General features: G+C 45.8%; 1 protein-coding gene across 2 annotated transcripts in view; it reads left to right on the top strand.

Moving 5' to 3' along the window:
• Scml4 (Scm polycomb group protein like 4) overlaps nt 1-26,306 on the top strand; it is a 106,362-nt gene that overhangs the window by 44,531 nt on the left and 35,525 nt on the right. For both annotated transcript variants that reach the window (XM_037200315.1, XM_037200316.1), the window contains exons 2-3: nt 6,592-6,804; nt 25,732-25,873. In XM_037200315.1, coding sequence (XP_037056210.1) covers nt 6,592-6,804; nt 25,732-25,873 — 355 coding nt within the window. The remainder of the gene's footprint in view (nt 1-6,591; nt 6,805-25,731; nt 25,874-26,306) is intronic.

Raw genomic sequence — 26,306 nt, 5'->3', positions numbered from 1 at the left:
CTCGTGAAGGGGAAGAAATCTCCCTGGAGCCTAACTAAGCTCTTGGGCCGCCTTTGAGAATGGCTGGATTCAGACAGGTGCCCACGTGAGCCTGTATAGTTAGAAATCACCTCATGTATGGCCCCAAGAACCTGAGAGCTATTAGGTGACTATATAGGTTGCATTTGAAAGACATTGGGTCCCAGCGAGTTCAGCATGGAGCCCCAGAGTGAGATGAAATCGGATTACTGTAGTGTTCTGTCACGCTGGTGAGAAACCGTCCACTGGGGGCAGACCCCTTCCCTGTAGTTGACAGAAGGGAATCACTTAAGAGTCCTGCAGAGACTCAAGACCCTGTACTGCTGCCTCTGCTGCTTTCAGAAACAACAGAAAGCCGTGGATCTTTCTCCCTGCTAATTTATCTGCATTTCCTTCCTACACCCCCTCAGTATCCCTGCCGAACCCTACCGCATCACCAGCCTGGGCACTTCTGCCCGGGAAAGTCCTAACTCTGACGTCATGTTCTGATTCTCCTGTTGCCACGCCTCCCAACTCTACTGGCAGAACCGATTTCTTCCATCCTCCTTGATTCTCTGGTGTTTCATATCTTGCTTATACTACCTATCTGTGCATGTTATTATTGTCTCTCTTGTCTGACTTTTTATAGGCGGTGACTATCTTAGAAGCTTTCTGTCCCCTCTTCTAGAATGTTCCCTGGGTCTTGAAGGGGCTGATATAGAAGCTTCATTTAAAACTGATTACTCAATAGTCTCTAATTCTTAGCACTTTGACCAGTGGTGAGACTCTACATTAACCATTACCCACTGCAAAAAGAGGCTTCTCTGATCAAGACTGAGGGTGAAAGCCATAACATGTTGCTACAGTTTTCCTGCCTTGCCCACAGTCAGGACAAATCTTGTCACCCCAGTCTCACAGCGCTCAGACCAACCAAGTAAACACAGAGACTTATATTGCTTACAAATGTATGCGTGCAGCTTCTTGCTAACTGTTCTTATAGCTTAAATTAATTCATTTCCATAAATCTATACCTTGCCACGTGGCTGGTGGCTTACCGGCATCTTTACATGCTGCTGGTCATGGCGGCGGCTGCAGTGTCTCTCTGCTCAGCTTCTGCTTCCAGAATTCTCCTCTCTCCTTGTCCACCTACTTCCTGCTGCCACTGGCCAACCAGTGTTTTATTTATTGACCAATCAGAGCAATTTGACATATAGACCGTCCCACGGCAATAACAGTTTTGGGAGTCCCAGCTGTGGACCCGGCCGGCTACAGCATATCCTTCTAGTTAAGATACACCTGGCACAATAGTGGCGTGGCTCTTGCAGGGCAACCAATTAGTTTCTGATTGGATTTGAGGCTGTTTCACAGGGGGAATATGTACGTGTTTGACACTGTAAAACTGGCCAAAAGCCCATGGCTGAGTAGATCACAGGCCCTAGCAGGAAACCCACTATGTGTGTTTTGCTAAATGGACATGTAGTCAAACTGCCCTCAGCCTTGGTCAAAGTGACTTCACTTCACTGCTTTTGTTTGGGATATTAAAGCAATGCCCAGCGGAGTTTAGTGGTTCAGGATGCAACATCATTAGAAGACAAAGAAAATGAAGGCCATTTAAAAGACTGAAGATATCAGAAAGAGCTCTCAGAGAAGGAAACTCATTCAGACATTGTTTATTTTTCTATTTATATCTATCTCTGGTTTAAAAATTCCAACAATTTAAAATGGCACACAAAAGAAAGTACAAACCACATTTTAGTTTTTTCCTTCCCAAGGACGACCACCTCCAGCTTTTTCTTTTTTTTTTTTTTTTTTTTTTTTTTTGTTTTTCGAGACAGGGTTCCTCTGTGTAGCTTTGTGCCTTTCCTGGAGCTCACTTGGTAGCCCAGGCTGGCCTCGAACTCACAGAGATCCGCCTGCCTCTGCCTCCCAAGTGCTGGGATTAATCTCCAGCTTTTTCTTTCTCAGACCCACCCTATTCATAGAGCACGGCAGATTCCCACATGAAGCCATACAAACATTGTTGAGAAGTGCCCTGCATGTGCCCTCTTACGCACACACACTCACACTCACACATATGCTCACACACACACTCACACACACACACACTCATGCACACACATGTGCATGCTTAAAACCACAAAGTATTCCATCTTATGAGTTTGAAATAAAATGCCAAATAAGGCTGTTTTTGATAGTTTTCAGTACTGCACTATTATGAATAATTTTGCAGAGAATAATTCTGGTCATATATTTTTTAACTTCAGATTAATAAATTTTAAGCATATTATTTTCATTAGAATTTGTCCTCATTCTTATTTTTCTTTTCTTTTTTATGTTTTGTTTGTTTGTTTGGGATAAGGCTCCACTGTGTTCTTCTGGCTCTCCTGGATCTCGCTCTGTAGACCAGGCTGGCCTCGAACTCATGGAGATTTGCCTTCCTCTGCCTCTCAAGTGCTGGGATTAAAGGCGTGCATCATTACACCCAGCTATTCTTATTTTCTTAAGACACAGAGAGACTCTTCCTTCTGGATGGCAGTCTTTTATTATGTATTCCAGGGTTTGCCTTGCCTTTCACTATTGAACCTTACTTAAGCATGATACATTTCATGTTTATCTTCCAGAGTCCTGCTCTCCTGAACAGGGTTTTCTGTGTGTTGCTGTCGCTGCCTTCCAAAGCTGAGGCACTTCCTTTTCTGTAGTACGATTATTTAAAATTCTCTCTCTCTCTCTTTTCAATCCACATCTTAGTTTTGGAAAGGGAGATTTGGGAGCACGTGCATTCCCTCTTCCCCCCACTTTCCTGAAGTGTCTGGACCTGTTACTGAAAGTGAAAGTACTTTCCTAGTGACTCTCCAAACTCTAAAATTATGCTGTGGAGACATTTAGAGGAGCCACTGTGGTTCTAATAAACTCATTTATTATTCAGGTAGGTAACCTTGTTACTTAACGTTGAGTTTGTCTGGGATGAGTACTGGTGAACCCATCCCTGATTAGCAGGTAAAGTGAGCAATCACTCAGGCATGACAAGATGAGGGCGCTTTGGACACTTCCTGCCTCTGGCTCTCTCTCCCCTCCCTGCGGTACCCACCACTCCATCAACAATGGCTCCTTGTTGGTCTATTAGCAGCAGGTATCAAACTAGTCATCCAGCAGGGCTCTCACACTGCTTCAGGCTGGTGCTTCTGTGGAAGGCCGCAAGTGGGGCAGCCTGAGGCATGGGTTTTCCTCCTTAAAAAGAAGAGGGAGGTGGAATGTCAGGGGAAAAGAAAGTAGTTGAACAGATAGTTTTTTTTTTATTTTCCCCTAGGAGAGGTTTTTGTTATATGGAACAGTTTAGGGAAAGTTAAGTTTAATTTTTAGATGTCAAAGACTCCTTTTAGATTTATTTATATTTGAAACTTTATTGCTCATATATTTTGTTTATTTGTTTTTGCTTGTTTTGTTTTTCGAGACAGGGTTTCTCTGTGTAGCTTTGGAGCCTGTCCTGGAACTCCCTCTGTAGACCAGGCTGGCCTCGAACTCACAGAGATCTGCCTGCCTCTGCCTCCCAAGTGCTGGGATTAAAGGCATGTGCCACCACCACCCGGCTAACTCATATTGTTTTAAATTTCATTGTCATTTAAAAATTATTACATTTGTTTATTTGTGAAGTATGTGCGTGTACAGATGAGCGTGGAAGCTCGAGATTAACCTTGGTGATCTTTCTGAGATGCTGTCTATCTTAGTTCTGAGACAGGGGCTCTCTCTGGGACCTGGGCTCACAACTTAGGTTGGGCTGGCAGGCCAGTGAGCCAACCCGGAGATCCACCTGTTTCTGCCTCCAGGGCTGGGATTACAAGCGCAGCCGCCATGCCTGTCTGTCTTGCTCTGGGGATGGGACCGGATCCTTACCTTGCAAGATGAGCACCTTCTCAACTGGTCTTTCTCCTCAGCCCCTGACCATAGACTTTCTCTTGCTTCATTTGACACTGATGCTACTAGACATCGTTAATCTCCACAGGCAAAGTAGGATAGACCTGTCATACACAACTCCATCCCTGCACTCAGGAGGCGAGGCAGATGGGACACTGTTTGAGACAGCTCAGGCTGCATAGAAAGACCTTGTCCCCTGAAACCAAAACCAAACAAAGCAAAATAAACTTTAAAAACTGAAGCAAAGGATAAGGGTGCAGAAATCCACTCTACAATGAGAAAGGCTGTTTCTGAAATCTTTAAACTCCTAAGGAATGAGCAGACGTCTGGCAACGGTAGGTCAAAAGAAGACCCACTCTCGCCTGACAAGATCTTGTTGGTTCTGGTTGACCCATCCGTGCTTCGGGCCTCTTTTGTACCAGTGAACACTTTGGTTCATGCCAAGGAGCATGAACGCCGAGTCCAGAAATAGATTTCTATGTTATGAATTCCTATACAGTAATCACAACTCATTGACTCTGAGATGTATTCAATTACAAGACGTGTCATTATCTTATGCTTTACTAAGAATTTAAAAAGATACTCCCTACTCCCTTGGAATTCTGATCTGCTTGAATTGCTATAGGGGCAACCTTATTCCATGAATGTTAATATTTTTTTTTAAAAAGTCTCTTAAATCAGTGAGATGGGATATTTTCCTCAACACACAGAAACAAAGAAAATTGGTATCTTCAACGGGCTGTTTCTTTGCTGTACATTTTCTTATTCTTACTTTATTTGTAACTATGTGTACATTTATGTGTCTAGATGAGGATTTATGCTTGTGAGCGTGGTGCTTGCAAGAGCCAGAAGAGGCCTGGGGAGTTATAGGCAGGTGTGAGCTGCCTGAGGGGGTGACAGCAGGTGTGAGCAGCCTGAGGGGGGTGACAGCAGGTGTGAGCAGCCTGAGGGGGGTGACAGCAGGTGTGAGCATGTCCTGAGGGGGGTGACAGCAGGTGTGAGCTGCCTGAGGGGGGTGACAGCAGGTGTGAGCAGCCTGAGGGGGGTGACAGCAGGTGTGAGCAGCCTGAGGGGGGTGACAGCAGGTGTGAGCTGAGCTGTCTGAGGTGGGCGCCTGAGGTGACAGCAGGTGTGAGCTGTCCTGAGGGGGTGACAGCAGGTGTGAGCAGCCTGAGGGGGGTGACAGCAGGTGTGAGCAGCCTGAGGAGGTGTTGGGAACTGAGCCTGGGTCCACAGGTAGAGCAGTCTAGTTTGTTTCTTTATCTGAAACATTAGCAGTGTGTGAAATAAAAATATTTCTACTTAAAAATTCTATTTATCGAGTTGGAAGTGTGGTCCACTGGTAAGTGCTTGCATGGTGTATACAGGGCCGTAGGTTCAAGCCCCACACTGGAAAAAAAAAAAAAAGAAAAGAAAAAAGAAAATCTATCCACCTAATATGGTATTTCCAAAAACAAATCTTCCCCTATTATGTTTTAAAAGAATTCCAAGTGCTTTACTTTTTCTTCCCTGAGTAAAGTGTTATATATATATACAGTCCCTGCATTGCTGCCCCCACCAAGGCACGTGGATGCTCCCGTCCTAACGCCTTCTACAGACTTGTCAGCAAAACCTTCTCATTCCCACCAGAAGGTTCTGGAAGGTTCCCCTGCTCTGTAGAAGTGGATTTCATCACCTAGCATTGCCCCTGAGTTAAAGTCTAAAGCGTTACTCCACTCTACACATTCCTGACCGTGCCAGGATACCCGACCTTTGAGTTTCCAGTTCTTCCGGTCTCTCAGGTCAAGGTCAATCAGCGACCTTTGCTTCAAGATTTATGGAATTCTACCTGAGTAGTTTATGGTCAATACTGTTGGTTGTGTACAAAGGACTATGTGCTGTGAACAGTTTCCCACAGTCTGGCCATCTTTATCTAGGTGGCCTTTCAGCATGCCTCCTGCCATCGATTTTACCGTATAAACTTTTGTGTAGTAATTGAGATAATTTTTGTGCATCACTTACGTGTGTGATGCTTCCTCCACCCAACATCATGTTCTGCAAACGGTGTTGCTAAAGGCTTTAAATTTGTTGACAGTTTTAGTTTGTAGATGTATTAGCTATTCCCTTAGATATGGTTATTTGGGTTATATCTATTTTATTTCTGCAATTCTCGATATTGTTAAAATGAACATTTCTGTATGCAAACCCCTCTGCATATTTTGACTAAAGGATGTCATGGCTTTAATGAAATTGACATGCATCGTTACATTTCTTTCAAGAGAAGAAGAGGTGATGACAATTTGTAATTAAACCAAAGAAAGAAGGTTAATTATGGGGGGGGGGGAATGAATGAATTTATGTAATACAATGATATTAAGTATAATATATTGATTTATTTAACATTAAACATTATAAACATAGAAATGTCATGTATAGTATTTAAATCACGACTGTGATACTGTTTTATTAGTCAAAAATTGAATTGAGACACGAAAGCACTCAGTTGCTGGTGACACTCTCAGGTGTGTCTGGATCCAGGAATCTGTTGTCTTCGGCACTAGCAGGATTGTAGGCCAATGGTGCCCGTCTCTCTTCCCTGGCTCTCCCCATAAGCAGTGGGTATACACACACAGAGCTATGTGCTTTGAAAACCAAACAGACATTTCTGGTTTTGTTTTGCTTTCTCTCTGAACGAATTCCCAGGACCTCTCTTCCCCGTGCGCTTTGCCTCCTCATTCGGTAAGACTGGCCCCGGCGGAGATGCAGACACAGAAGGTCCCGGGGAGGAAGCGCGGCCGGCCTCCCCTCCACGCCACACCGGTGCCCATGGCAGTCCATAACCTTTACTCTGCTTCTGCCGGCTCAGGACCAGCAGTGACAATCCCAAAGAAGAGAGGGCGGAAACCCAGGTACAAGGTACGCCTCCACCATCTCCTTCTCCCAGTCATGTCGGCCTGGGGCCCCGGGGAACTGGGCAGAGCTCTGATGCAAAATGCTAGGGAAGACAGGGATCCGAGTAAACACAGGCTGGGAAATAAGTCCCTCAATGGAGCACGTGACGGACAAGGTCTCACTGTGACAACCCAGCACATAATGCATGCTCTTGTGTGCTCTTTCCTTTTCTTTTCTTTCTTTTTTTTCACAAATGGAGAAAGGGAATCACACCAGAAGGGGAAGCTATAAGGCGAGCAGACTTTAGGCCATTGCTAAACACATGTTATGAAGCTTGCATTTGAATGAGAGTGTCAGGCACTCATCTGTCCCCTGTCTGTATGCACCAGGGCGGCTCTTGAAGCCATTTCTAGGACTTATTCCTCATCTGTCTGTGTGGAAAGCCAATGATGTTCCTGAGACATTTGAAGCAATGCTGTGAGCAAGCTGATGTCAAAGGGTGTAGAAAAGACTCCCAAGACAGAGGCTTAGCAAGGGACTCTGCGGTGTCCATTAGAATTTCCTGCTAAAGGCCGGGCGGTGGTGGCGAACGCCTTTAATCCCAGCACTCGGGAGGCAGAGGCAGGCGGATCTCTGTGAGTTCGAGGCCAGCCTGGGCTACCAAGTGAGTTCCAGGAAAGGTGCAAAGCTACACAGAGAAACCCTGTCTCGAAAAACAAAAAAAAAACAAACAAAAAAAAATTAAAAACAACAACAAAAAAAGAATTTCCTGCTAAAAAAGGTGTACTGATATCAAGTGTTTCCTGCTTAGAAAAGATACTGATGCCAAGTTTGGCTGCAAAGGGGCAGATCCATGGCAACCAGGATCCCAAGAGCATCATAAGAACTCACAGTATGGAGAGGCTGTGGGTGGGGAGCAGGTCTGATGACATGACTCCAGTGGCCGGCCCCTGTGCTGTGACAGATTCTGAAGGGACCGGATACTTGAGGGAAAAAGAGAAAGGAGTGTCAGCAGGCTTGTGCTCCGCAAGCCTTGGGGCTTTCAAAGAGAAGCAGCCGTACTGTCTTCCACTTACTGTTCTTGAAATAAAAGCTGGCGTTCCCATCCTGAGACCCAGACTCTGCAACGAAAATGCAAATTGGCAATTAACTCTCAAGTATTAGGGAAATGTATGGAAAATCAAAGAAAGAGGTGTAAGATGAGAAATGATTTTCAGTCGTTCCAATGCAAAAAAAAAAAAAAAAAAGAAAGAAAGAGGTTGTGAGAAGATGAGAGAAAAATGAAATTCAAACTTCAATGTTTTTTGTTTTTTTTTACTCTTTGGGGAGCCCACCACCCTGCGACCCAAATAAATACACACTCAGAGCCTTATTATTACTTGTAAATGCCCAGCCTCAGCTTGGTTTGTTTCTTGCCAGCTTTTCTTTTTGTATTGTTTTTTTGTTTTGTTTTGTTTGTTTTTTGTTTTTTGAGACAGGGTTTCTCTGTGTAGTTTGGGTGCCTGTCCTGGATCTCACTCTGTAGACCAGGCTGGCCTCGAACTCATAGAGATTCGCCTGCCTCTGCCTCCCTAGTGCTGGAATTAAAGGCGTGCACCACCACCCAGCCAGTTTTTTGTTTTTTTTTTTTTTTTTTAACTTAAATTACCCCATTTACCTTTTGTCTCTGGGCTTTTACCTTCTCTATTCTGTGTCCCTTCCTTTACTTCCTACTCCATGACTGGCTGTGTAGCTGGGTGGCTGGACCCTGATGTCCTCCTCTCCTTCTCTTCTTGGTGACTGATCCCCTCAGATTTCTCCTTTTTATTCTCTCTGCCTGCCAGCCCCGCCTACCCTTTCCTGCCTTGCCATTGGCTGTTCAGCTCCTTATTAGAGAGAGAGGGTGCAGCAGTTCAGAGAGCACACTGCTCTCACCCAGGACCCAAATTCTGTTTCTAGCGCTTACATGAGGTGGCTCCCATTCCCTGTAACTCAGGTTCAGAAGAAGCCAATGCCTCTGGCCTCTGTGGGCACCTGCACTCACATGCACATACCCACACATTGACAACCCCCCTGTCCCCCCTCACATAATTAAAGAAAATAAGGGGCTGGAAAGATGGCTCAGCCATTAAGAGCACTGGCTGCTCTTGCAGAGGACCAAGATCAACTCCCAGAAACCACATGGCAGTTCACAACTGTAATTTCAATCCCAGGGCATCCAACACCCTCTTCTGGTGTCTTTGGGCACAGCACACACACAGTGCACAGATATTCAGGCAAACACTCATACACATAAAAATAAATAAAATCTCAAAAAAATGTTAAGAAAACTAAAGCAAATGAACCTCTGTTGTGGAATATTATTTTAGATGTGTTACGTTTGTTTATACTGTGGAACAGTTCTATAATGATGCAAAAATGTGTTGCATTCTTTTATGTTACATTTGCTTAATTCTGTGAAGCTGTGTTAGTTACTCTGTCTCTCTAAAGCACCTGATTGGTCTAATAAAGAGCTGAATGGCCAATATCTAGGCAGAATAAAGGATAGGTGGGCTGCCAGGCAGAGAGAATAAATAAGAGCAGAAATCTGGGAAGAAAAGATCAAGGAATGAGAAAAGGAGGAGAGGAGGATGCAAGGGAATAACCACCCAGCCACACAGCCAGCCATGGAGTCGAAGGAAAGAAAGGTATATAGAATAGAAAAAACGCAAAAGCCCAGAGGCACGAGGCAGATGGGATAACTTAAGAAAAATTGCCTAGGAACAAGCCAGGCTAAGGCTGGGCATTCATAAGAAAGAATAAGACTCATGTGATTTATTTGGGAGCTGGGTAGCGGGCCCCTAAAAGAGTAAAGGAGGAAAAAAAACAAACAAATTAAAAAAAAAAAAAAAAAAAAACCAACTACAGTATTTCCCACCAGGGAGACCTTTTGTCCAAGGCATGCTGGCTTTGGAATTTGTGTATCTGCCTTCAGAAGCTAGCCTGGGCACCTGAGCCTGCTCAGGTACCTGTGCCCTTGCTGGAGTCTGGGAATTGCATTTGGAGGGCCGGAGCAGGCCTGGCTTTCTGTTTCACAGAACCAGGGAGCAAGTCCAAGTTCTGAGGGAACATCTTAAAGCTCTGTTGGCCTTCTTCCTGGTCCCCTAGGGGCTGTGGCACAGGAATGAAAATTCTGAACAGACACAAAATTTCTTGGGCCAAGAAAAGTGCCCATTCACTCCATGGAACAAACCTGATTTACTTCGCAAGTTTTCTCTTATTGAACGCTGTTGGGGTCCAGCACCTCGATACCTTTCCCCAGAGTTCCAGAAGAGATGCTACTGGCAGCGAATAAATCTGAGGGATTCTCTAAGAAATCTACGTACATGAAACTCTCTACTCCATTCTCTCTACACAGCTCCTATTCTGCTCTCATGTCTAGCTCCTGTCTTGCCTGATTCCTCTCTACATTTATCTGTTGTCCCCTCTAAGTTCTATCTCAATTCTCCCATCTTAGTTCTGCCCCATCTAGGTTCTCATCCATCCAGTTCCTTCCCATCTCAGCTCCTCTCCCATCTCCTTCTTTCTCATCATATTCTTCCCCATCTGGCTCTTCCTCATCTTCCATCTCATCCCTCTAGTTCTCTCTTCTAGTTCTGTAATCTAGTTCTTCCATTCTCTTTTTTCTTCTCTGTCTCATCCCCTCGAGTCTCTGAGGTTTACATTTATACACCCATGCGATAGCAATGCTCTGGCTAAGGCAAGGTCACCAGGCTTGAATTCCCTCAGGGTCAAAAGGAGGGGCTATAAGATCCACACAAAAGAACAGTAATTGCCAGCCATCATCTGCAACCCAAAAGGGAGGTGACTAATAGGGAATAGAATCCACTGAGGGCTAAATTCAGTTAATATCTTAGCAAGGGGATTTTATGTGTTCAACTACATTCTTAGAAGTGGTTAGTTGAAGTGTTAGGATTCTATGAGTGATGAGTGAAAACAAAACCGCCTTACTTCCCTTTGTCCCCTTATCTGTCCAAGCTATCTTGGCTACTGTGGTTTTCTGGCAGGGTGGGGAATGTACTTGGTGAGCCTGAGACAGCTTGATGTACCTGTAAGCAGAAACCCTTTAGGTCTGAGTTAATATAAAGCTAGATCTAAAAACTAGAGATAAGGCTTTGGAAAGGGAGAAAGTTAAGCTTAATTGGCACATCCGCCAGGCCTTCTCAAACAGATAGTCAGGATGCTTCAGTCTGTCTTAGAGAGTACAGAAGTATCTCTGATAAGATACTTTTGTCCATCCAGGGATGGTCCTGGCTGGATGATGTTAATGACGATAATTACAGGGAGGCTTGAAATTAGGGATCCTGGCTGTGTTACTGCACAGAAAGTTATCTAAATATTCCTTTAGTAGAGGAGGAAATGGTGCCCAGTAATTGGAAGTTTTTCTGTGTCCTGCCTGATCTCGCAGCCTCTCAGCCTCAAATAAACACACAAAGGTTTATTTTAATTATGAATTGTATGGCCATTAGCTCAGGCTTATTACTGACTAGCTCTTATATTTAATTTAAGCCATAATTCTTATCTATGTTTAGCCACATGGCTTGGTACCTTTTCTCAGTTCTGCCTTGTCATCTTGCTTCCTCTGTGTCTGGCTGGCAACTCCTGACTCTGCCCTCCTCTTCCCAGAATTATCCTAGTCTGCTTATCCCGCCTATTCTTCCTGCCTGGCTCCTGGCCAGTCAGCATTTTATTTATCACCCAATCAGAACAACACACATTCACAGCATACAGAATGACATTCCACACAGTGCCCAATACAAGATCAATACACTGTTCTTAGAAAAGGAATTTAATGAAAAAGCTACAATAGCAGGCAAGAAACTCAGAGCAAGAAACGGTTAATAATCAAAAGTGAAACATCACCAAGACTCCTTAAGCCTCGCGTTTACCTCTGGCAGGCCCTTGGCTTCATCCAGGTGTACCTTTGTCATAGTAAGTTGAATTCCTACTTCATATTATTGCAGCCTGCTGCATCCTCCTCCTAAAAGGGAGTTTTCAGTGCCCCTGACTCCCAGGGACACTCAGAGCAGGACGCAGCTTAGGTAGGCTGGCTGACAACCACAGACCCTGCACAAAGCAAGTAGGTCTGTTCCCACTGCACAAAGAATTTCTTCTGCAGGAACTAGACGGCCACAGTTATCTTTTGAGTCTACTTCCCATACAGTTAGGAAAATGCATGGACGTTGTCTCAAACCACATATCTCCAGACAGCTACGTAAGCCTTAAGCTTAGTGTCCTAGAAGAATACTTCCAAACCAGGGGCCAGTCTGTGTGATCCTGTCACCCATCAGTGGTGACACAGGAGAAATAAGAACCACGTGAAACTCTTCACAAAGCTAAAATGATTTCCTCAAAAGATTAACCTTTATTCTAAAATACATATCGGTGAGAGAAAATTTTTGTTTTATCCGATGCTGCACACTGACAGGTGCTGGTGATTTAGAATCTCAGTTGGTAACGTGGCCTCCTTAGTTTTATTTTGGCAATTTCTCAGACCCTGGCACCCCATTTTACCATTGATGACAGGACTCTGATTGTGGAAGAGTCAGCAAGTAAATTTTACAGTCTCACTCCACTTACCAAATGGCCACTAACTTGGCAGTTTTAAGTATCTGGGACACAGTAAGGGAGCCAGAATTTTTTTTCCTTAAAAAAAGCCTGACTAAGAAGGGCAGGCTCTCACTTTGTCTGACCTTAAAGGTCTTGTATTTCATTACTAAGAAAATGCTTCTTGGACTCGAATACAGTGGCACAGATTTGCATTCCCTGCTGTCTGGAGGCAGGAGGATTCATGGAGTCCATGAGTTTGAGACCAGTTTGGGCAACAAAGTAGTACCCTGTCTCAGATAACTAAATAGAAATAAATAAATAGCTGAAATTAAAGTAGGAAGTGGATGTGTTGGGACGAGGAAGGGAGCGTGAGGGAGGAATAAAGGGCAGTAGGGGTGAAGAGGATCAAAATGAACCACAGACATGTATAAAATTGCTAAAGAACAAATAAACATTATTTTTAAAAGAAAGGAAAGGAAATTCTCCTGTGTCCTCCATCAGAGGCTGTTTACATTTACTATGAACATCCCTTGCAAGTTCAGTTCTAGTAGTTTCTACATCAGGTGTGAAGGGGAAGGCATTTGGAGTGGGAAGACCCTTGAAGAGTAACAGTAACTATTGCTACAATCTGATGATACATTAACACAACAAACACTATTACTCTACAAAATAGCAATATCACTAAGGACATTGTAACAGTGATTGCTGGAACTAGAGATAAGTCAACAGTGTGACTTGGAGTCTTTGTTGAGCTCTTTTTTTGAGAAATTCTGAGGCTGTCTCTTTCCTCTGACTGTGTCCTGGGCCTGTGGTGTCCCCCCTGACAGCTCTGTTAGCTCCCTCTGGCCCTGCACAGACAGCAGCTCCCTCTGGCCTGAGAACAACACAGTCATCTCTCCTAGACTGAGTCTAGTTGACAGTCAGACATTGGCCTGTTTCTGAGACTCAGGCTAACATGGGCAAGTTGCAGGCAGAAAGGGCAGGGTCAAACTGGTGGGCAGATGTCAGTCCTCTGGAGTCCACAGCCCACGCCTCATCCCCAGGCCTATCTTGCTGAGTCTCTGGAAGCCTCAGGCCTCCTGCTGCCCGTTCCTGGGGCCGGCTCACCCCTGAGCCTCGCTGTTCACTGTCACGTTGACAAAAGCCGTTAACCTCTTAACACCATAGCTTCTAGAGAGCCACACTCAGCCGTGACGACAGCCTTCTTTATTCTAAAAGGAATATTTGCCTCTTAGCATCTTGGTCAGGTCCTCAGTTCAGAAACTCTTCTAAGATTAGGAGGCAAATTTCCTTATGTTTCATGACTACAGAGCAATCTTGTAAGGAGCCAGGAAGGGGCTATATGAAGCTTAAACCTGAGCTCCCGTCCTGTACCTGCAATGACTTTAACATCTTAAGTAGCGGGACCACCATCCTGTTTGTCAAGACTGTGAACTAAAAGGCAGCTTTTGAAAACAAACAAATAGGCAAAATAAAGCCAGGATTAAAATTTTTGTGTCACTCACCATGTAACAGCCATAATGTCTGACACACTTTGAAGTGGAATCCGCATTTTAAAGTGTGTTCTCGTCACTTTCTTAGGTCTGTAAACCAATACAACAAACCCTGTCCTCACTTGAAAACACTTGCAACATTACAAGGTGAAAATACCCGCGTGCTGCCAGCTCTGAGCCACCAACAAACGAGCACGGAGCAGAGCCAAGCTGCCCCGCAGCCCACCCTCAGCAGTACAGGCGCAGAGTGAAACGGTTGGAGGGTGATGAGTTCTGAACACTTAGGACTTTTAAAATGTACTTAATTCAACTGCAAATTTGTGCAACTCAAGCTTTAAACACGGCTGTGTTTAACTTATGGTTTCTATTGCTCTGAAGAGACACCATGGCCACAGCAACTCTCATAACGAAAAACATTTCATTGGAACTGGCTTACAGTTCAGAGGCTTAGTCCATTATTGTCATGGTGGCATGCAGGCAGACACGGTGCTGGAGAAGGAGCTGAGAGTTCTACATCTGGATCCACAGGCAGCAGGAAGAGAGAGAGAGAGAGAGCGACACTGGGCCTGACTTGAGCATTTAAAACCTCAAAGTCAACCCCCAGTGACACACTTCCTCCAACAAGGCCACACCTCCAAATAGTGCCGCTCCCTATGAATGTATGGGGCCATTTTCATTCAAACCACTACAGCTACCAACTTGCAGTATTTCTGAAGATTGTATACTCATTTCTTATGGACTAATTCAAGTGGGTGCTGCTACCCCACAACTGCAGTTCTGCTGTGTGCTGGATGCCTGCAGTCATGTGTCCAGTGTCCCCTTTCTCAACAACAGGGCTGGTCATTTTGACCCGTGGCTACTGAAGCAGAGAGCTTGACTCCCTTGAAATGTGTGGTTTCTCCTGAGAATTATTGTGTCACAGGGTTTGGTGGGCAGCGAGGCTCATGGACACATCTGCTTTCTGATCCCACATTTTCCAGTCTTGGTGATTTGTCCCCTAGTCTCTGTCTCTCTCTGTCTGTCTCTCTGTCTCTCTCTGTCTGTCTCTCTCTCTCTCTCTGTCTCTCTGTCTCTCTCTCAGCATCCACAGGGTACCACATCATTCTTCATTGTTTTCTTCTTGGCTTCCTGTGTCAGGAGGAGATGAAATCTTTCTTTCCCACCTCAGGCAAGACAGCAGGCCATGTAAGCCCCACAGTACTTGTGGCCCCTCCCACAGTGCTTGTGGCCCCTCCCACAGTACTTGTGGCCCCTCCCACAGTGCTTGTGGCCCCTCCCCACAGTACTTGTGGCCCCTCCCACAGTACTTATAGCCCCTCCCCACTGTACTTGTGGCCCCTCCCACAGTACTTGTGGCCCCTCCCCACTCCAGGAAGAATTCCAATTCAGAGCTGGTAGGAGAAACCCCAGCCTGCCCCTCACCCATTTGTGTCTCCGAAAGGCACATCCCTCCTGCTCCCTTCTGGTTCATCCTGATGCCCGGAGTGTGTTGTATTTACATAGTTTTACCTCCTTGGGAAAGTGCTAAGGCAAAGATTGTTAAATTAGGATGCCAGATTTGACTGAAGCCAAGGCCAAATGATACAAATACCATCTCTCGGGTGTTTACATTCTCCCAGATGTGAAAAGGTAACTGTGGATCCAGTGGCAGGCTGACCTCTAGGAACGGAATCACACATACTTCTTATCAGAATCAATTTGCATTTTACCAGGCAAGTTTTTAGAATACAGTCTGAAGTTAAACATAGGGAATGATTCCATTTCTCTAACTGTGCTTCCTGAGGCCTCTCCCTATAACCCTGAGAGTGTCACGAACTATTGCAGGCCATGACACAAATACAGTGGATAGCAATGGATAATTCAGATGTCAAGTCACCAGATAAGTACTTCTCTGATGGAGGAGAACCCCATTCAAGCAAGGCTTATGGGACCACCAACCCTGAAAACTGTTGATCCTGTCTATAATTTCACATGTGCAAAAACAGCTGTGGTATCTCCCCAGCATCTGCACTATAATGTGTAATCTCATATGATATGAATATGTAATCTCATGATTACATCTCAATTTTTTTTTTTTTTTTTTTTTTTTTTTTTGGTTTTTCGAGACAGGGTTTCTCTGTGTAGCTTTGCGCCTTTCCTGGAACTCACTCTTTAGCCCAGGCTGGCCTCAAACTCACAGAGATCCGCCTGCCTCTGCTTCCCGAGTGCTGGGATTAAAGGTGTGGGCCACCACTGCCCGGCTACATCTCAATCTTATGGGCACATATATCCATGGATGGTCAGGAAGATGACTTCTCATTAAGCTGTATAATTTTGATATATAGAAAATATATTAGAATATGCGTCATAACTAGATCTATTGTCCTACAAAGACTGTAAGACATTTAGGCCCTATTTTTTATCATTACCTCAGACTCACACAGGAGCATTCCCAGCACAAAGACAGCCTTTTACACATTTAGCTAAGACCTTAGAACAAATTAAAAAAATAGACTAGGTTGCCCCTGGAGATGGTTTTCTCAAGGACAAACTCCTAAATGTCTGTTGAACCAAAGTCAGGCCGATAATGTTAAGACATGATGCTATCTCTGATTGTTTACTCAAGAAATGCTTTGTGACCCTGAAAACGGAACTTCTATTTGTCCAGAGTTCGGCTGTGAAGGGGGACTGTGGAGAGCTATGTAGAGAGCTGTGATGAAGGAGCTGAGGGAGAGAGAGAGAGAGAGAGAGAGAGAGAGAGAGAGAGAGAGAGAGAGGAGCTATGTGTAAGAAGAAGCAAAAGAGACGTGTGAGAGGTGAAGAGAGAAATGTGAGCAACGGAAAGATATGTGAGAAAAGTACAAAGGTATGTGGCTGTGTAGAGAACGTAAGTGTGTGGAGATTTGTAACAGTGTGGAGACAAGGAAGACGAAGCTGTGTAGAAACGAGATGTAGCTGTGTGTAGAACAAAAGAGAACAAGGAAGGATTAGAACTTAGAAGGAATTCAAACTAGGAAGAATCAGAGCTGTAAGAAAGAGTAGCAGAATAATGAAAGAGCATGATCCAAACAGTTCAGGTGTGAATGTATTCCCTCAGATAAAAAAAACTCCCAAGTTTCATTTCTCTACACTGTGGCCCTTTTCCTCGAACCCTGTTTGTAGCCTTGGAGCTGGTTACCATGAGCTACATTACAAGGAAGTTTTGAATGAACGAAGAATGTGAATGTCAGGAAGAAAGAAATGTGTCCCCAGGGAAAGGGTGGGGTGGACATGGACAAAGATATCCTTCTTGTTCTGACTACTCCTGGGACAGCCACCGGCAATAATGCCCTGGGTGGGACCTCACCGTCCTGTGTGACTGAGGTTCTGAACTTCAGGAAAAGACGCCAGCTAGAGATGTATCAGGCTTTGAAGGCCAAGGCTTAGCCCAGCATGCCGGACAGGGATCTCAGCAGCAGACCTTCCGCTCTTCCCCTCTGGAGCTGCCAGGAAGAAGCCCCTTTACCCCTCCACACCACCACACCACTCACCAGTTAACCATATTCTGCTTTTAAATATTTGCAGCAGGATCTCTGCTGTATACTGGAAGATTCACACCGCCAGCCCAGCCTAGCTCCTCACTGTTAACATCTTACACTACAATGGCACATTTGTCACGAACAGCAAACTGATAGTACGTTGTCATAAATCAAGTCCATACTTCATTCTAATTGTATGGCTGTCTCTCTGATCTGTTCCGGGGTCCCGTCCAGCCCAGCCTCACCTTCAGTCATCATGTTTTCTTAAGCTCCTCTGTCTGTGGAAGTTGCTTGGCTTTTCCTTACTTTGGATGATGAACGGTTTGAGGAGTTTCACAGAATGTGATCTGACTATCGTTTCCTCACATATTAGACGGTATAGGGGAGATAACAGAGGTGCAGTAACATCTGTCTATCCATATCAGAAGCACGTACTGTCAGTACCACTGATGATGTTGCTTTTGACCCCGTGGCTGAGGTGACATTAGTCAGGTGTCCCCACTGTAAGAGTGACCGCCCCCACTTCCACACTGTGGCAGTTAGAGGGATTCATTATGTCCACTCAGCCCACCCTTAGAGACCAGGGAATTGTGTCCTCTGCCAGAGAGGTTGTGGACATGTCATTCCTGAGAGATTTCTTTGTTCTCTTACTTGTTTACATTGTCCGTCCTTTACTCGTGGCAGATGGACTTGCGGACATTTATTACATATATACTCATGCTATAATAAGTCACTACCCTGCTGCTCATGGTGGTCCACATTTGCCCTCTGGAAGTCTTTCAGTCAGCCCCTCCCCTCAAGATACTCCAATCACTGGCGGGTTTTGTTAACATCTTGTTACCTCTCGGCATTTCAGGATGCTTCCAGCTTATTCTGCATGTTCCCTGTCTTATTCTGCATGCTCCTTGTCATATTCTGCATGCTCCCTGTCTTATTCTGCATGCTCCCTGTCTTATTCTGCATGCTCTCTGTTGTCTTATTCTGCATGCTCTCTGTTGTCTTATTCTGCATGCTCCCCGTCTTATTCTGCATGCTTGTTGTCATATTTTGCATGCTCCTTGTCTTATTCTGCATGCTCCTTGTCTTATTCTGCATGCTCCTTGTCATATTCTGCGTGCTCCCTGTCATATTCTGCATGCTCCCTGTCTTATTCTGCATGCTTCCCGTCTTAGTCTGCATGCTCTCTGTCTTATTCTGCATGCTCCTTGTCTTATTCTGCATGCTCCTTGTTTTATTCTGCATGCTCCTTGTTTTATTCTGCATGCTCCTTGTCTTATTTTGCATGCTCCTTTGTCTTATTCTGCATGCTCCTTGTCATATTCTGCGTGCTCCCTGTCATATTCTGCATGCTCCCTGTCTTATTCTGCATGCTTCCCATCTTAGTCTGCATGCTTCCTGTCTTATTCTGCATGCTTCCCATCTTATTCTGCATGCTCCCTGTGGTCTTATTCTGCATGCTCCCTGTCTTAGTCTCAGGATCATCCATTTCTGCTAGACGTCCCCGTCCTTTTATTGAAGAATGACATTAGAAACCAACATGTGAGCATTTTACTTTATTTTGTCCATTAAAACAACCAAATAAAATCAACAAATCAATATTTTAAAAAATTGAAAGCAAGAACAGTAAAGACAAATCTCCCCCTCCCCTCCCCCCGCCCCTAGAGAACAGCTTCTTCTGGTTGAGGAAGAGGCCCACATCCTATCACAGACGATGTGCTGCATAGCTATGTCCCTCTGTTTCTAGACTTTTCTAAAATCATGGTGACTCCCTCTTAAATGCTAGATGTGTGTGCACTCTAGCTGTTAAACTCTGGTCCTCATTCTTACAAAGCCAGCGCTTCACTGACTGAGTTCTCTCCAGCACGATATTTTTAGCTCTTTATATTAGGCAGTGAAACTTAAATTTCTGAACACTAAGTAAATTTTGATTGCATTTCGTTCTCTCACAAAAATCCTATTTTTAAAAAGTCAGAGACCCCTTCTTCTAGTCTAGTTTTGATTGCTGTAACAGAAGAAGGGGGGCTGAAGAATTCATAGAGGAATGAGCCCTTTGGTCTGGGGTTGTAGCCAGGTGTAGAGTGTTTGTCCAGTGGGCATGATGCCCTGATGACGCACACACAGAGACACACAGACACACACAGACAGACAGACAGACAGACCCACCACCACCACCACCACCACCACCACCACCACCACCCAGAAAGAAAAAGAAAAGAGGGGTAGCCAGTTCACAGTCCTGGAGGCACAAGAACATGGTGAGGCTCCTGGCAGAAGATACTACAGTAGTGTGAGCAGACATGATAGGGACCCATCAGTCACCTGGTAAAGCAGGAACTTGGTGTGTGTGTCAGGGGGAAACAGTCACACTTCCTTTGTTTTTGTATGTTGTTGTTGTTGTTTTGAAACAGGGTCTCTCTATGGAGCCCTGGCTGGTGCTGGATTAAAGGCGGGTGCTATCATACCCGGCCAGTCTCCTCACTTTTAAAAACTCTCACAGAGACTAACTTACTTCAAGAGCCAAAATCAATTCTGCCCCAAGGTGATGCCCCCAATGGCCTAACCATTTCTTGAAGGTTCTTGCATCACTTAATGTATTGGGGACCAGGCCCCTGTCACAAAAGCCCCTGGGGACATACCCATAGGACAATGCTGTCCACAGTTTGTAGAAGACTCCTGCTTTGTTTAAAAGTCCCAGTAGCTGAAGAGGGGGGTGTCTCCATCAGTGTCCTATTGCTGGGAAGAGACACCATGACCACGGCAAGTTTTATAAAGGGAAGCATTAAACTGGGGGCTGGCTTACAGTTCAGGGGTTTAGTACCTGGTCATCATGGCAGGAAGCATGGCAGCACACAGGCAGACATGATGCTGGAGAAGGAGCTGAGAGTGTTATATTCGGACCCACAGGCAGCAGCAGAGAGAGACTGGATCAGGAGTGGCCTTTTAAAATCTCTAGCCCACCCTCAGTGACACACTTCTTCCAGCAAGACCACACCTCCTAATCCTTTCAGATAGTGCCCCTCCCTAGTGACCAAGTATTCGAATCCATGAGCCTATGGAAACCATTCTCATCCAAACCACCACAGAGGGTAAATAAGGAAGTTTTTGAGACAGGGTTTCTCTGTGCAGCCCTGGCTGTCCTGGACTCACTCTGTAGTCCAGGCTGGCCTTGAACTCAGAGATCCGCCTGCCTCTGCCTCTCCAGTGCTGGGGTTAAAGGCGTGCGCCGCCGCCGCCGCCGCCGCCGCCGCCGCCGCCGCCTCCACCGCCACTGGAAGCTTTTCTTTCCTTGCAGCCTGCTGACTCCTCTGATCCCTGTGGTCGCCTCATTTGAGTGGAAGTGACAGCTAGTTGTAATACTATGACTTATTTTGAAACGGGTTCAGTGGATAAATCCAACTTAATAAATATAATAGAGAACAAGCCTGAGAGGTTGGGGTTGTTATGTGGTTCATGAGTCTGAGATTTCGATAATCATCATCATCATCATTACCACTACCAACCACCATCAGCACCATCATCATCACCTGTAATAAGAATTGCTAAACGGTCTTATTAATAATAATAATAAAAAAAAAAACCCAGAGCCAGATATTGGGGTGAAAGCTGAAAGATCAGAGAAACAAAACAAGCCAGCCATGTTCTTACCTCTATGAAATCCTCAGCCTCAAGAGAGTGAGTTCCTGTTTCCTCATGCCTTATATTCCTTTCTCTGCCCAGACATCACTTCCTGGGATTAAAGGTGTGTGTGCTTCCTGGTACTGGGATTAAAGGTGTGTGCCATCAGTGCCTGGCTCTGTTTCCAGTGTGGCCTTGAACTCAGAGAGATCCAGACCTGATCTCTGCCTCCCAAGTGATAGGATTAAGGGTGTGTGCCACCACTGTCTGGCCTCTATATCTAATCTAGTGGCTGGTTCTATCCTCCGATCCCCAGGCAAGTTTATTGAGGTACACAATATATCACTACAGTCACCACCATCATCATCATCACCACCACCAGTCATTCTAGGAAAGGAACACAAAGACCTTCATGTTGATTTACTTGAAGACCACAGGCAAATAAATCACAATTTGCCGATTTTGTTCTCCTGATGGGTAGAATTATGTGTAGGTTGGGGGTTAGTGAAATGAGAATTGGGAAAGGAGAGCTGACTGGGACTCTCCCAGAGCTTACTGCCTGAAGTCTTTGGGCCCCTCCCCATCTGCCTCCCCACCACAAACCATGCGCAGTAGGATATCATTCATAGCAAGGTCACTGGGAACTCTTAGGATAGCCAGGGCCACTGCCTTGTGAGAGCAGACAGCTGAGAAAGTTAAAGTCACAGAGATGTAGTCGCAGTGGGATTCAGAGTTTTCATTCCCAGCACCGAGGCATCTTTTGAAATCACTTTTCTGTTGTTCAGTAGTGTGTTGCTTCCGTGTTGGGTCCTATAATTTTTTTCAGATGCTATACTGAAATGAAATACCATCCCTTCTGTTGACTGGAGCTTTGGGTTTATGCAGGGTAAGAGGTCCCAGCTCAGCACCCAGGCGGCGCCACTGTGCAGCCACCAAGCTTGCTGTTGGCTGCTCTCCTCTCAAATTTGTTTCCACACCTTCCTCTGCCTCCTTAGTGCCACTCACTGGCCACAGATCCTCCCCGTCATCCCACCCTGGTTCGTTAGCACGCCAGCCTCTCCATCCTTCGACACCATTTTTTTTTTTTGGTTTTTTTTTTTTTTTTTTTTTTTTTTATCCAATGAAGGAATTGGACCATCTAGTAAAGCCCTTTTGCAAGCTCCCACCATCCTCCACTCAGCACCTACACACCTTCCATTCTGCCTCCCTTCCTGCGGCGGTACAGGACAGATCCTGCCCCAGCGAATACCACCTTCCTTCCCACACCTGCTCAGAGGCCTTGGGTGCTGACGGCATCATCTAGCTCTGATTCTCCTCTCCTGGATCACTGACATCAGCATTAAAATTTATCTCTCCCCGGGAAGTGGTGGCACACGCCTTTATAATCTCAGCACTTGGGAGGCAGAGGCAGGCAGATTTCTGAGTTCGAGGCCAGCCTGGTCTACAGAGTGAGTTCCAGGACAGCCAGGCCAACACAGCAAAACTTTGTCTCAAAAAACCAAAAAACACAAACAGACCAAAACCAAAAACCTATTTCTCCCATCTTGAAATAAAAAAGAACAAAAATGTCTTTTAAACTGTTTCAAGAATGTTCTAAATTGTGATGAAAAACCTCCACATGACATGAAACTAAGTTGCAATTGTCTCTAAGCGTAAGTTCGAGTCATGTTGTGCAACTGATCTCTAGAGCTGGCAAACGTGAAACTGAACTCTAAACAGCTCTTCACTTCCTCGGCCCGAGCGCTGCAACGCCCGCCACTCTCTCCCTGACTCCTGACTGTGTAAATGGTGACCCTGCAGAGCCGGGTGTCCAGACTGTCCTTCAGACTGCCCTCAATTCTTTCCTGGGAGCGTGTGCTGAGCCACCGGGCTGTGTGGTGGTTCCACTTTGGATTTTCAAGGAACTTTCTTCCTGATTTCCACAGTGACCACACCATTTTACATTCTCAGTATACAAGTGTCCAGTTTCCCCACGACCTTGCCCACGTCGCTATTTTGTGTTTTGATTTTCCTTTTGACGGTGTGAGGTGGCACCTATTGCTGAGTAAATCCTCCCACTCTACTTCTCCCCAGTGCTGTGGCTTGTTCTTGTTCCCCTCTGTGACAAAACTATAACGTGTTGGCTTTATTTCCTGATTGCAATGTCTTTTTCCATCATTTCCTAAGTTTATTCCAATAGGAACCATCCAAATTAAAATTTTCAGGGCATCCGGGTATGTGGCGTCATCCTTACACAACCTGAAGCCTTTCTGGCTCCCACCCTCGGAGTCACTCATGGCTTCTCTACCCAGACACATTCCACCTTCCAAAGGTGTCCAGAAAAGCCCCATAGCTCCTCACCTGCACAGCTGCCACCGGATCACCGACAGTCACCTCTCGCTCATCTCTAGACTAGTATACTGTGTCCCTGGAAGCCTCTTTTGGACATGAGGGGTCAGAAGGATTAAGTGTTAGTGGCCTGTTCAGAAGTCTTGGGGAGGTCGCCGGAGGCCTGGCGTGTCCTCCAAAGGCAGGCACAGTCTCACTTTTTACCTTTTCCACCTTGCGCCCTCCTCCTGCCTCGGGATCTTGTTGGATATTCTCATTGCCAGGAAGATTCTTCCCCTAGACAGCTGTGTTACCTGTTCAATTCAGTCTTTATACAGTGTGACCCAAGCCATTCCGTGTTTAAACTTCACAAAGTGCACCCCTTCGGTTATTTCCCAGCCCCCCTCCCTCATTGCCAGTCCCAGCCCGGCTCACTTCCTGACACTCCAAACACGTGTTGTGCTTGTTGCTCCCCTGCCCCGTTACAGTAGTAGCTCCACGAGGGTAAGTTTTGGTTTGCCTTATTCCCAGTTATGTCACAAAACAACTACTCTGTCTTGAAACCGGATAATTCATATCTGCCGTGACTAAACAGACAAATATAGCAAATTGGTTGTAATGGCTTCAATGAGAAAGGCCCTCATAGGTTCATATGTTCGAATGATTAGTCACCAGGGAATGGAACTGTGTGGGAAGGACTAGGAGGTGTGGCCTTGTTGGATTGAGTGCAGCCTATTGGAGGAGGTGTGTCACTGGGAGTGGGCTTTAAGGTTTTGAAAGCCCAGGCCAGGCCCAGTCGCTCTCTGTGTCTCTGCTCACGGCCTGCTGACCAGGATATAAGCTCTCAGCTACTGCTCCAGCACCATGCCAGCCTGCTTCCTGCCATGGTGATCATGGACTAACCCTCTAAACCTGTAAGCAAACCCTCAATTAAATGATTATTTTAGAAGAGATGCCTTGGTCATGGTGTCTCCTCACAGCACTAGAGCAGTGACCGAGACAATGAATGCACAGTATTTGGAGCACTCTGTCTCTATGTGACAATTGAGCACTCTGTCTCTATGTGACAACTGAGCACTCTGTCTCTGTGTGACGATTGAGCACTCTGTCTCTATGTGACAACTGAGTACTCTGTCTCTGTGTGACGATTGAGCACTCTGTCTCTATGTGACAAGTGAGCACTCTGTCTCTTTGTTTATTTGATTGGCACTCTGTCTCATTCATTGAGTACTGTCTGTGTGACGATTGAGCACTCTGTCTCAGTGTGACCATTGAGTACTCTGTCTCTGTGTGACGATTGACTCTGTCTCTATGTGACGACTGAGTACTCTGTCTCCATCACTGTTAATGAGACATGCAGCGTTTGGAGCACCTTTCCCTCATCACTATTACTAGTCCATCCTAGAAGTCCAGAAGCATGTTAGGATGTGGATGCATGTGAATTAACAATGGAAAACAACACCTGCCTGTCCAAAGTGTGCTCATGGATCTGCAGAGACATCCCACCTAGGGGCTCATTAGAATGTGGAATCCGATCCCAGAACTCAGAATCAAAACTGGCAATTTTTTGTGAGACCCACAAGAGATTGCTCGAAAAAGTTGAAAAGCTTGGGGATGGAGCAATTGCTCTTGAACTGTCTCTACACACTGAAAAAAATCGAAACTTTGGAAACTCCTGATGCCTAGGGGTCCACTCTTGTAAATTGACTTGATTCTTCTGGAGAGGGCTCCCGATATGAGTCACTGGTGAAAAGGAGGAGCTATTGACTTATTCCATCTTCAAACTGAATCCACCATCTGTCCCCATTTATCCCCCACTGGCGTCCATCACTCTGATCAACCTAGTGTAGGTGCAGAGAGGCTGATTGACCCAATATCATTGACTTGTACTTCCCTTAGTACAAATTCCATCTCCTTACGTGTGGTTTCGGGGGAGACCGTCACAGGTGGTGGTTGCCCATTCCTGTCCCATCCAGATTGTGTCTGACAGTCTGCCACAGGAAGTCACCGCTGAACAGCTTGTCAGCAACCTGGAGAGTGCTTCTGCATGCTGTGAGCTCATCAGAGAGTGGGGAGAGCGTCATGGTCCATCGCCTGGTGGATGCAGGGAAAGCCCTGTGACCAGGACTCTACAGAGCACAGAGGTGTGGACAGGGCACTGCCCTGCAGGCTGCATCCTGTCCTCAGGGGGCGCGTGGCTTTTAACTCTTCATGCCTCTAGATGCTCCTATACCCACTTCCTGGTGCTGTCACTTCCTGGGTAGTGCCAATGTAAGGGTGAAGTACAGAGCTACCCTCTGACTATATAATCCAAATACGAATTTTGAACGTGAACTTGAATCTGAAGTTCCTTTGCCAAAGCTGAGAAGTAGAAAGGTGTAGACGTGAGAGAGTACTGAGGAGGATTAGCAGACACCCAGGAAAGACGGGGTGGAAGAGAGAGCAGGTCTAGATGTTCCCTGATTAAACAGACTCTCTTGCAGATCAAGCCTCCAGTGCTCATGACTCCCTTGGCTCTGTCGCCTCCACGGAGTACCCCGGAACCCGACCTCAGCTCCATCCCTCAGGATGCAGCCACCATCCCCAGCTTGGTGGTCCCACAGGCTCTCACAGGTGTGTCAGTGGAAGGGACTCCAGGGGCAATGGTTTTCTAGTAACAGTGTCCATTCATCTAGCAGTTACGTTCTGAATCTAAGAATTTCTCTGAGACATTCCACTGGGTGTGGTGGCCCACGTCTTTAATCCCGGCACCCAACACAGGAGGCAGAGGCAGGCTGATCTTTGAGTTCAAGGCCAGCCTGGTCTACAGGGCGAATTCCAGGACAGCTGGGGCTGCACAGAGAAACCTTGTTTCTAAGAAAGAAAAGAAACGTTTCCCTGAATAACCCAAGGAAAGAGCTGGTGCGGAAGCTGGCAGCAGACAGGACAGCCCTGGTCTCTGAAAGCACAGGTTTGGTTATGAAAACCTTTGTTTCCTGTGAACGTTGGGTTCAGCTGGTTGCTTTGGAATGGACAAGAGCAGTGGCTGCAGCTGAGTGTGCTCACT

The sequence above is a fragment of the Peromyscus leucopus genome, chromosome 8a, assembly GCF_004664715.2.
Source record: "Peromyscus leucopus breed LL Stock chromosome 8a, UCI_PerLeu_2.1, whole genome shotgun sequence".
NCBI classification, from domain to species: Eukaryota; Metazoa; Chordata; class Mammalia; order Rodentia; family Cricetidae; genus Peromyscus; species Peromyscus leucopus.
Note: the sequence above shows the minus strand (reverse complement) of the source record. Positions and strands in the feature narration are given on the sequence as shown.